Genomic DNA, 13160 nt, shown 5'->3' with positions numbered 1-13160 from the left:
GTAAGAGATCATAACATGGTAAGATGACCTGTCGCCCCTTGCACTGTCTGGAATACGAATGTTTAATACATGCCCTCAATTCCGGCTGTGTTCCGTTCACGCATAATGTAGATTTATAAACATCGAAAAATGAAATCACTAACCAAACATAACACTCAAAAGGAAAAATAAGTAAAGCTTTGTAAACAGTAGATTGAACAACGTATGCAATTAACTCTTCCCTGCATTGATTATTTGTTTTGTCACCAATAAAACACTCGCGATTGTAAACACATATCGCAATTCCAAATGCCAATAATTTCCGATAAACAATTGACAATATACCAATAAAAGTTGATAATTATCACCAAAGAGAAACATATGGCAAAAATGTTTATTTGTTTTATTTTGATGTTTAGTTCGATATTTATATATCCGAGAGTATGAAATCGTTGTGTATGCTTGCTTAGTGCTATATATCAATGCAGAGTGAGAGGATTCAATTAAACGCATATATTTATGTACAATATCACCAAGCTTATGTTGAAATGAATAGATAAACAATTCAATAAATTATTTCATGTCGTGCCAGTTGTAAAATATAATGTTTGTTTGTGGTTCTCATGGACAAAAAAAATATCTTTCGCATTAAATTCTTTTGCAAATGTTATTTTTTTATGCGATACATTAGACGACTCAGAGACATTATAAGAAAAGTTGCGTATCCCTGGACCATTAAGCCTTCCGATGTGGTCGGGCTTCGCGGCATTGGACCATCAACAAAAAATAAAAATCATTTTATGAGGAACGTGAAAACTAAAATAAAATCAAATTAATAACCCCACAGAGTTCCGATATTAACAAAAGGCTAATACACGCGTTAGGGATCTTTAGTGTCGAAGTTATTACACTGAGGGGTGAGATATATTAAATGGCCATGGTTAAATGGTTAATAGTTTCGGCATGTTTTTTGTGTAGATATGTATGTATTGAGTTGTTTCTGAATTTATTGAGAGAAATCAAATCGGTGAATGTTTATGGGTGGTTTTTATACGCTAACAAATATTTAAGAGGCAGTAGTTAAATGGAAAGGAAATGTTAATTAATTTTTTCTTTTTTCATTATGCAATATTAAGATCGCGATTCAAATCATAAGAAAGACAATTGGAAGCTTTGACGCTTAGACTCAACTCTATTTAATAATAATAAAAAATCGAAAAATTCCCCAGATCATGAATTTAACACTTCGCCCAATATTTAATTTAAGTGAGACGCGTTTTATTAATATTCATATTATAGGGATAGGGATTAGCCCTACTCACGTTAAAAAAATGTGGTTCAGATCCTTCGGAGGAATGTCGATTTCGTTTCATTATCGGACACTAAACAATTCTCTAGAACATCATAATTGACAAAAAATTGTTTCTGAGTCGCGCAACGCATTCAAAGTTTACATGAAAACGCATAGAAACGCATGGTAACGTATAGAAACGCATGCATTTTCGATTGCGTTGCGCGACTCAGAAACAATTTTTTGTCAATTATGATGTTCTAGAGAATTATTTAGTGTCCGATAATGAAACGAAATCGACATTCCTCCGAAGGATCTGAATCACATTTTTTTAACGTGAGTAGGGCTAATAGGGATATCATAAATCTGACAATATGTAATGCACATATTCGTACCATCAGTCACTTCTTCATTTTTTTCAATAATCTCAATCAGCACGTGGCGAAAAATAGTAACAATTGAAACAGTACATACCAAAAGAGGTATAAACATGTTGTATTTTATAACGTAGGTGGCCACGTGTCAACAGTTCCATACACGTGGCATAACATATTTAGCCGTTTGTGTGCCACTTTATAAGTTTTATTGCCTTTTCTCATATATATACACACGTTATGCACAATATATCTCCGAAATATCTGAAGTCATGAATCAACAAATACAAATTTTACGTTTCAATAAATTCAAATGATTACATCTCTTACATCTTCTAATAAATCGGTAATATTAGGTTGTTTTTATAATAAAGATACCATTACCTGATTTAGAAACAAGGATTCTTTTTATGTATTTAACGAAATTCAGGACAAGGCTTCAATCACTTCAAATCGAAACGTTTTTTTTTTAATTTGTAAAACGAAGTATTTCTAAAGACTATTTTACAAGCTGAAGTTATCCCCATTACGATTCTTTACCTAAAACTAAATATATTGATTTCCGGATGCCAGATGTTTATGTCCTTTTAAATGGATCATAATATAAGCAGCAAAAATGCTTTAACAAGGATATGGTGAACTTAGTGATCAGATATCTTTGTAAGATATGTCTTTCAAGGTCACTTGAAACTTTTTGATTTATTGATGAATTGAATTAGTAAAGTACCCAACTAAACAACTTTGCGACTTTAAAAAGTATAAATAAGTCTCGCAATAAGTAGTTACCACGAAATTTCGTTTGGATTCAGTATAGGGTCTGAAGTTGAATATTTATTTTCCAAATAATTCGTATTCACACATGTAAAAAAATGTGTCTTTAAAATTTATTGTTCTGGACAAACATAACACGACAAGATAACTCCCTGTCGAATAAAGAATTTTGAAAAGAAAAAAAAATGACTCGCGAGTAAAAATAAAAGTATCAAAAGTTCGAAAAGAGACGTCTCACGGTCTCAAATCGTTTGTATTGTTATCGACTAACGCAAAACGTTTGCAAGAGTCTACTGCTTCAATCTCATCCAAAAAAAAACTCCCAAATGTATCCTAGGAAGACGAGAAATTTGTATTTTTGCTATAGTTTCCTGTATCTTCTTGTTAGAATACTTTTAGAAGTGTTTTTGGGTGAAATCTAAGCAGAAAACTCTTGTAAACGTTTGTACTGAAAATTGCGTTATCGACTACACTACTAGGGATCAAAGCACATATAAACAAACTCACCTCTCACCATACCTGGTTTGTACTTTCATTGCTTCCAAGGCCATACGAATTGTCAAATTACTGTCAAATTTCATCCATAGAGACATAACCTCATTAACATTTGCATGTAAATTCACGCAGGTTATGTTGCTCAAAGTATATAAACACTGAAGGTAATGCAGACCCGCAACGGATCAGAGAAATTACGGATCCAAACTTTCAGGTGAATTCATTTTCGTATGTTGTCTAACTTAGACTTGTGCAACATGACAGCTTTAAATACTTCCAATTCACCACTAAATACAACTTGACGCAAACGAATTTTATATGTGTGCAACATAACGCCGCTAAATCGTTCCAGATTCACCACTAGATGCAACTTGACGCAAACGAATTCAATACGTGTGTAACATGACGGAGCTAAAATTCACCTGAAAGTTTGGATCCGTGTGTAACTGCGGATTTGCATTTGTTGCTGTGTCGTAACTACACACCTCGAGCCTAATAAAGAACGTTGTACTCCAGACAGTCCGATCTCATATACCAACAATTGACCCTCTAACTATTCTGAAAATAAGTAATGAGCTTTAGCGAATACATGTAACAAATGAAGTGAAAGACTTTTCATTTTTATTCAAATCAATTGATATTGACAAAATGCTGTAATGCTTTGACTTGAAAAAATTTCTTATACTCAACGAAGGGCGAACGAAACGTTTTACCGTTTTTTGGTCAGGTCAAAGCAATACAACATTTTGTCAATATTGAATTACTTACCAAGCAATACAACAATTTAATCCATAAATCAATTAAAACTAACAAATTCTGTGACAAGTCCTTAGATACGGTGACTGTCTGTGAATGGTAATAAAATTCAAATAAAAATTTTTGGTGCCCCTTCTCGATTGTACTCCACTGGTTGTAAGTTTTCTTTACATTTTGAGATTCACATGAACGAATTTGTACCAGTAACAGATGCCGCCTTTTTTTTGGTGCGTCACTTTGTCGTGTGGAATCATTGCAGTTGCATCAATTACATAATTGTTTAATTTATTTTGCTAAGAACAAAAAAAAACCTTTTTCTCGTCAAACTTGCGTGCCTTTTGTGTAAGTCCTTTTCAATTATTGATCTGATTTAATTTGAAAAATAGTGACCAACATTTACTATAACAAAATCTGGAAACATCTCGAAAGTTCAAACTAACTTACAAAAATCTGTTTCATTTGAAACTCAACGAATTGATGTTCTTTCATTTCGTTTACTTTTTAGCGACTAATCGTTATGAGCAAACCAAAGAAAGTTATGGATATGCGCAAAGCTGGTAATACAGCAATGGAAAAGGCAAAGTACGAAAAAGCCATTCAAATCTACACCGACGCATTGCTGATTCGCAATATTAGTTTGGAAGACAAAGGAGTGCTACACTCTAATCGGTCCCATGCCTACTTCATGTCTGCTTTGAAAAAGCCCGACAATTATGAGGACAAGCTTCAATCAGCTTTACAAGATGCAAATGAGGTTATAAAGATTCGACCCACTTGGTGGAAAGGATACTTCCGCGCTGGAGTAATCTACAAACATCGACAAGAATGGGATAAAGCAATAGAGTGTTTTGAGGAGGCATTGTCCTTAAATAGAAAACTGGCAGATGTTAAGGATTGTCGTGACGAATGTCGGTTTGACAAAATACAGGCGGAAAGCGGTGGTAATGTTATGTCGCATGGATTTAAGGCAGAAATTGACAAGACCAATACATTACAAAAAAATAGAAGTAAATTGCAAGTTGAACTCATCATAAAAAACTACGAGAAATTACTGAAATCTAAAGATCCGAGAATGCGTGCATTAGGCTGCGTATTTTTTGGTGTTCGATATGTGAAAGGAGTCGATGTTCCGCAAAATCCTGCAAAGGGAATCGCTCTACTGGAGGAAGCTGTAGAGGCCGGATCACCGGAAGCAATGGTAGAATTGGGAATCTTTTACATGCTAGGAAAGGGTGTTGGACGGAGCATCAGGCAGGCAGTAAGATTATTTGAGAAAGCAGCTAACGCCGATCCAAGGCACCGGAATTTACTGGGTGGTGAATGTGACGGAATTGCTTATGCCCAATTTCACATCGGTTTATGTTACGAAAACGGTACCGGGAAACCTTCGGATTATCAACAAGCGTGCCGTTGGTACGAAAAAGCTTCAGCGAGAGGTCATGCTGGAGCTGCAAACAACTTAGCTGTTTTGTACTCGGAGGAACTAGACGACGAAAAATGTCTTACGAGAGCAAACAAGTATTTCAAATTGGCTGCGAACAGAGGTAACTTGTCCTTGCGTTTGATCCAATATGGATAAATTAGTAATCAGGCGACCTCGTATTTCTTTAGGCAACTACATGGCAATGGAATCATTGGCATGGAAATATTTATGGGAGAAAGATGTGGAGCCGGCCGAAAGCTGGTATCTCTTATCACTGGAATCAGGAAATCAACACTCGATTCAGAACAAAGACAAGTTCTATAAAGCCTTGGAGAATGTTCGAATATTCATAAAAGACTTGGCCGCTACGTCATCATTTGACGTTGCTAACGTTAACCCGGACGATCTAGCAAACCTCTTTAACTCTGTAGAAAGAATCACCTGTGACAAGAGAACTATATCGAAAATTGAGAATTTAGCCGGTTCGACCGTATCAAGATATTGGGGAGACTACGAAAAGATTAAACGACGAGCTGAAACCGGTTATCCTTTCGCAAAAACGGTGCTGACGTCTATGTGCTACTTTGCGGAAAGTAGCCATTGCTTCAGTCAGTTATTCTCAAGGAAAATGACCGCCGCCGAAGTTAAATACATCAAAGAGAAAGTCATCTATAATTTGGCTAATTGTTTACGTGCGAGCGAAATAATCGTCTATTTACAACCTTGGAAAATACCGCTCCTTTTCGAAATTTGTGAGGGTATGGTAGCCGGCCAAAAGTCGTCACTAGATCTGGTTGCGAGAATTGTATACTGTTACTTGCTGTCGATGTCAAACAATTCAGAGTTCTCTTGCTTTTCACGAATCTGCTTACGAATGTATCCAGATGAAGTATTCTTCTATAAGATACAAGCGGCTTTCTTCGCTCTCCGACAAAACTTCGAAGATTCATTAGAAGTGTGTGATCAAGGATTGGAAAGATTCCCGATAGACGAGTGTCTGCTCTACTGTAGAGCCGAAGCAATGAAGTTTATTGAAACAATTAGTAAAGAGTCGGTGGTTGAGGCATACAAGGAGTTCATTGAGTATGCTCCATTCGATGAGCGTTTGATCCCAGAGGCCAACTATATGATTGCATATCACGCATCGGATGAGGATGAGCGAGAACTTTATTATAAAAAAGGCATCGAAGCCGAACTTCATATGCTTCCGTGTTTGCTGCCGTACCAGTCCAGATCGAAGACTTTAATGGACGCATTCAATACTATGGGAATCGACGATAACGGTGGAGTGCCAAATTCAATGGCATCAGCTGCACCAAGAAATCCAAAATTGTCGGATACTAAACGAACTCATTGTGTTGTACGTCACCGGGAAACGCTAAAGACAATGTCCGAATTGATGGAAGGCAATCTCGTTGACCAGTTGAAATTCACTCCGAAACACGGACAAAAACTGTCGAAATGTCCGGACAACATCAGGGAAATCACTCTACAAGAAATGCATCCACAAAGACAGGTGGTGTACACGGAACGTTTTATCAATCTTGTGATCTGCGAAGATCCAATGTTTGGTTTGCTATCGGCTGTTCATGTCGTTGTTCGTGACGACAATTTTGACTTCATCAACTGTTCATTCTACAATCTTCGACACAGCGACAAGACTGTTCGACAAAGTCTTGCTTTTGGAACAAAGATTACCATTGTAAATCCGTATCATCGTGTGGCCGTGGATGGTAATGTCTCTTTGAAAGTGCATGAGCAAAGGATGATTATCTATCGCGGAAGTGGAAAAGACAATCCAATCTGTCGGTATTGTTTTAAAGAAAATCCTCAGCATGCGTGTGGCGGTTGCAGACGAGTCAAGTATTGCAGTCGAAGTTGCCAGAGCGATGACTGGAAATATTTGAATCATAAAGCTATTTGCGGTTTGAAATATTTTGATTGGCTATAATTTCAACTTATAATATTGTGTTTCTGTTTCACATCTTTTTTTTAATTATTTTCACTGACATTTTCCGAAGAAAGCATTTTTGTAATTTAAATTTCCCTCTTAAATGACTTCAATTTTAATAAAAACAATTTTAATTTTAAACTTCTGAAAATTTTGTGTGTTTTTATTATCTTGGAACGGCCTCACCTCTTCAAAGTCAGCAAAGTACTCAATTCATTTGATCGTTTAAAAAAATAAAATCCCTTAATCGTCTAGCCTTAGCAACTTTCACCTTATCGAATGAAACGTACAAACGGTACCAACTTTCCCACATTTTGCTAACTGGGTTATGCTGTTCAAACTGTAAATTTCTCCAAGCACCGAATAACCGTGCACTAATCATAAGTATCGTATAGTGACCTCGTGACCTCAGACTCCACAACTCGTGCATCTGAGTATTTTCTTTATACTCTTCTATAGATACATTGTGACCTAATTCTTGTAATTTCGGTTTCATTTTCACTCGGCCACGGATGGTAAAACCGTAAAAATCCTCATGAGAAGTTTTGTTTGTATGAATGACCAGCTGAAAAACAGATGAATCAAATTTTGCCAAAGTTTCGCTGACGTCAACTGTAATTAATGTCATAAGTGAGCTGAAAATTCAAATTGAAAATAGACAAGGGCTAAACAAACTCAGCTTCAAATTAATCCAATTCATGATACTATTGATGCGTTGAAATTCGCCCAAAATTTAAATTCTGAAGTGCGCTTACGACGTGAATAAAAACATTATTATTTAAAAACGCAATTCTGAAACGTGTAGGTTTACACAAAAATCTACTTGCCCTTATGAAACTACTCCAATGTAATGGAATCCAATATTTCAAACTGGATATACCGAATCTGTATTACCGAATTTGTTTTACCGAATCTGCATTACCGAATCTGTATTACCGAATCTGTATTACCGAATTTGTTTTACTGATTTTGCTTAACACTACGTCATCGGCTTATGTCAAGGCATAAGTCACACCATAAGTCAGAGAGTTGCTAATATGACGACTGGGTCGTTTCGACGGATAGAGGGAATATGTCGAATTACAGTTGGGTTTTTGAGAGAGAATTCAATACATTTTCGCTCAACCAATTTCAAAATCATTCGACATATTCCCTCTATCCGTCGAAACGACCCAGTCGTCATATTAGCATCTCTCTGCCATAAGTGCGCTTCAGAATTTGAACTGTCGATGAATCGGTGGATGAACCAATGAACTAAAAAATAAGTTTCAACGCATTCTTTTATAAAAATAAAACGAGTTGACCAAACACAACGCTGCCTTTGATTCTGTTGTTGTGTATGTTTCATTTTGAATCTGCAGCGGACTTATGCCATCATAAATGTCTTATGGTGTGAATATGCAAGGTTCTTTTAGAACCTTGTGAATATGATCATAGCAAAGGCTATATACTACAACGTCACGCTAATTTGGTTTGGTTTTTATTGGAAACATCGATTTGTCGTTTACAATCATACAACAATTAAATTTTCAGGTCACGCGAATGATAATGACACACTTTATAAAAATGAAAAATGTTTCGGTTTCTCATACCATATATCTATTGTGATGACTGCCTCGATGGTAGCATACGATTGACAGTTCATAATGAACTTCACTATACTTTGACATGAGCCGATGACGCACTTATGGCTTGGATTTCTGTTAATGTCGAAATTTGACATTTACATTCATTCTGAAACCAGCGACACACGTTTCATTTCCAATTGATATTTAAACCACATTTCGAAAAGACCAGCAGTTCATAGCCTTGGTAAGTAACTAGATTAGTAGTTGCAATTTAAGAATAGTTATACGAATAGTATCTTTGGCCTTTTTAGCATCGAAAATGGCTACTTCAATTTACTGCCTTAGTACCATTTCACGGTTTTCGGTCAATGTTCAAGATTTGGCATTGATGGATGCAGAATCGTCAGCGATCAGATTGAGCCATCTAAAGTGGAAAATTAAAATTTGCAAGACATCAACTGGTTATGTTGCTGTTTATTTAGTGTCTGAAGGGAGTTATGCTACGAGGAAGGAGTGTGTGCCCTATGGCTTATCGTTTCTACAGTTTGTGGCATATAAAATTACGACTCTGTCGCAGTTTTTTATGAAGAAAATGAGTTCGTGGATAAACTATTGCCTTCGAAGAAATTCTCAATTTGCAGATGTTAAAGGTAAATGGGCATGCGAGGCACAAGCAGCATTCAAGATCCGACACAAAAACGGCCAGAATGATTCATCAGTTGTCAAATATTTATCAAAACAAGAGTTTTCCCACGCTAGACCGCGTCATGGAATCGAACACTTCATAGAGTGGGACAGGTTTCTCGAACATTTTGTTGTCAACAATGAAGCCGATTTCGAAGTTGAAATTTTGACAAATCCTATGAAGAAAGCTTCAACGGAATTGGACATTAATCAAAATTATGTCAAATTTCGTGTATTCATTGAAAATTTAAGCAAGCCAATCACATTTTACACACCCGCAATTGTTATAGGAGGCTTAAGATGGAAGATAATAATTGAAAAGATTGACAAGGATTTATTGATTATTCTAAATGTTTCTAAGGAGGATATCCTTTTTAACTGGTCCTACAATGTTCGCGCAACATTTTCGTTAATCTCACATCTGAAGGATGTTCGTCCAATCAGATTTTATGATGAAAAAACTTTTCGTCGTGAGCTAGGTTGCGACTATGGATATCAAAAATGTATCAGCTGGAAGAACTTGATCGATAACGATAAAAATTATATATCTGGTGATTGTGCCACTCTGGAATTCGAGATAAAAGTGGACGAACCAAAGGGGGATTGGGAAATTGGTCAGTGCTCCTTGTCGAACGGAAATATGCTCTTGGAATGCTGTTTATGCTACGACTGCCTCACAAGTGGGCAAATTTATTCAACCAGATGCGGACATCTCTACTGCATGTCATGCTTCAAGAGGTCAATTAAAAATAGGCAAGTTTGTTCAATGTGCAAAGCTCATACCAGTTTGGCCGAACTCCATCCCATTTATTATAGATGATTTAGACTCACTCCAATCGAATATTGTAAAACTTAAATGTACAGAAGACCAATAAAAAATATTTAAAGAATTAAGAAAGAAAATCTTTATGCTGACAACAGACGCAGCATTGAGAAACTGTTTCAATCAATTTTTGTTGTCTTAATTTCCTTAAGCGTCAACAGTGAGTCATAACAAGGAAAAACATCGAAACAAATTCTAAATTACAAATCGTTTGTGTTTATTTATGATTTCCGGAAATTGAATTTTTAACAGCCGGTAACATTACTAAAGTTGTGCTCTTTAGAGTCGAGCGGATTTTTTTTTGTACCTCTGGGCAGAGGAAGTAAAGATGCTTTACTCTGAGCCAGGACCTATTTTTGGGAATTCAATTCTGAAAAATGAGTGCAATGCCTTGATTAAACTTACATGTTTGTCTGAGAACTTGACTTTGCAATATGCTTCTGAAAAATGGAAGCTTCCTTCACCATCCAATAAACGCAAAGGCAGATAGATAGAATAAAATTATCTTGCACCTAAACCTCAGATGAGTATGTTATGTTATGCTTACTTATTATTAGGTTTTAATAGCCAATAGATGGCTATCGGCTATGTGATCTTTTATATATTCAAACATAGATGTCGCATTGTCGCATGTATGAATTTTTATCTGAAGTGTCTATTCAAGATGGTTGTTTTTATATGAGAAATCGAGTAATTCAATGCTCTCTCTAGCAAACAAACATTTATTTAGGTGGTAAAGACGTTTGTGAAACTCTGCTAATTGTTATCGATTCGTGAGTCTGTTCACTTTGAGCCTTATGAAGAAGCAGAGATAGCACGGCAGAGTAAAATAAACCAGGCAGGAGCGGTTCATTTTCGATTCATCAAATAAGGGAACAAATACACTGTATGAAAATGAACTCAAATGGACACTGACATAAATTTCAAAATTTTATTCGCAAAAAATATAGGGCTACTAGAATATTCAGGTCCCCATTCAAATCAGCGCTCCTGCCTGGTTAACTTTACTGTGTCGCGAGAGAGAGTATTGGTTGATTTCTTTTGTGTTTGAACGACTTTATTACGGTCGATATTGCCTATTAGACTTAGATAATAGCATTGACTAATCATTATCATTATGTGGAACGACCACATTAACAATGTTGTATATGAGTCCAACTCTCTGCCGATTGAGTTACCTGGAGTATGAGCAGAGTTTGCTAACACTTTCCACCAGAATTTTTTAGAAAACTTCGACGTATCAATCTTCACCTACGGTCTGTGAAACGCAGCAATACTTTGTTATATAAATCCGATTGTATCCCAATGTGTGGACACAATAGCACCTTATGTATTAAGTTCTTCAATGAAGCAAACAGGTAAGACAGCTGATTGAACGTGTACGTAGGCAAAAACACACTATAACAAAATTAAATTTTAAGTTTTATTTTTATCTGATTGGCGTACGAGACATCAGACCCCTGACATGAGCGCTTAGAGTTGATAATATGATTTAGGTTGGTGTTATAGAACATAGCCTCTCATTCCATTTTTCAGTACCTTTGAATTTTGTAAGAATCTTCGTTTTATTCCAGCAGAAAATGTTTCACAAACCCTTTTGCGGTATTTTCGTTTTACATGTACTCATGCCTCCCAGAAATGTTGTCATTTCATCTCTCGAAGTGGATTAGAGCTCACTAACGTGCTAAGCATGTTTAGGCAAAATTTATTCACTTATAATTAAATTAAAAGTTATCCTAACTCCCATCTCCCGATACCCGATGCCTCAATTGAAATGTAAAAAAAAAATCCAATTGCAGACGTGAAATTATTTCAAACCTTCTCGGTTGAAGTTGCTCTATAACATTTAATTGCATTCGAAACATTAGTCACAGGATAAAATGAAACCTCAAAATCTACAGACCATTTTACCATTTAACAACACTTTCCCACCAAACCATTTTCCAGATCCTTTCCTTTTATTATAACATTTTACCGAAAGCAGCGATGAGATGAATGAATTTGATATTTCAATATTACACGAAGTGTAAGTGCTGGAAATATTACAAATGTTTGCGGTAGTTTGTGGAGCAGTCCTTTTATAGGATTCTAAAAGTTGTTGTAGTGGAGCAAGAAGGTATAATATACGGTAAATATTAGGATTTATAATGAAATACAAAGTGAGAAGAGTAATATTTCTGTTTTGTTCAGTGCATTCGGACCCTTGATTAATTCCTTCGCATTCATCGCTCTAATATTTCGCAAACGTGTCCATATAATAATGTCTGAAATGGGATTTTTTTTAGAACCAAACGACTTTATGCAAATTTTAACGCAAATTTATTTTCATTAAAATTCATGCCAAATGTTTTAAAACTTGAAGGTGTTAAACCACATTTCATACGGTATATACACATAATCTAATCCACCAGAAAAGCCATAAAGTATAGCAAATCGTTTATTTAAACTTGAAAAGTTTTACTCCTTTTCTGGTTTTCTGAATTCCTCTTCAGATGTTTTTACATATTTAGGATATCCGCTTTCCGTTGTTTTCTGGGTAAACTTTAAGGCGATATAATAAGAGGATTCAAAACATTTTGCATTGATTCACATGTAATGTCTTCTGAGAGTGTTATACAAATGCGTAAACACGAACATGTATACGTCAAAGTTCATTCGAAAGATAAAATGTTTCTCGGTAAACATTTTGAATTTGTGCCAAATTTGATGTTGAACAAGATAAAGATAAACTTTGTGGTTCTTGAGAACAATTACCATTTTTGGTTTTAGAAATAGGATAAGCAGAAAATGCGAGAAACAAAATCATGGTAGCATTTGTCTATGTAGTAGCTCTTACGAACTGCTGTTTTACTTTGCCAGTTGAAGGAGTGACACTCGGAATAAATTCAAATTCAGATGCAAAATTGTTACTCAGTAAGGAAAACAAAACTTAAGAACACAAGTACCGCTTGTAATGTTGGATATTGTCACGCTACAGTTGCAATTTGATATCAATTTACAACCCGTGTCTCACTCCTTTTGTTAGGAGGAAGTATCGAATAGTGT

The 13160-nt window shown here is 35.8% G+C and overlaps 1 protein-coding gene across 1 annotated transcript; it reads left to right on the top strand.

Annotated features, from left to right (window-relative positions):
* Positions 1-3881: 3881 nt before the first annotated feature.
* Positions 3882-7177, top strand: LOC119075144. Its single transcript, XM_037181539.1, has 3 exons — positions 3882-4008; positions 4172-5210; positions 5278-7177. The coding sequence occupies exons 2-3, from the start codon at positions 4184-4186 to the stop codon at positions 7038-7040; spliced, it is 2790 nt and encodes a 929-aa protein (XP_037037434.1). The 5' UTR covers positions 3882-4008; positions 4172-4183; the 3' UTR covers positions 7041-7177.
* The last annotated feature ends 5983 nt before the right edge of the window (positions 7178-13160 follow it).

The sequence above is a fragment of the Bradysia coprophila genome, chromosome III (assembly GCF_014529535.1).
Source record: "Bradysia coprophila strain Holo2 chromosome III, BU_Bcop_v1, whole genome shotgun sequence".
NCBI classification, from domain to species: Eukaryota; Metazoa; Arthropoda; class Insecta; order Diptera; family Sciaridae; genus Bradysia; species Bradysia coprophila.
The sequence above is the reverse complement of the archived record's forward strand: the minus strand, read 5'-3'. Positions and strand labels throughout refer to the sequence as shown.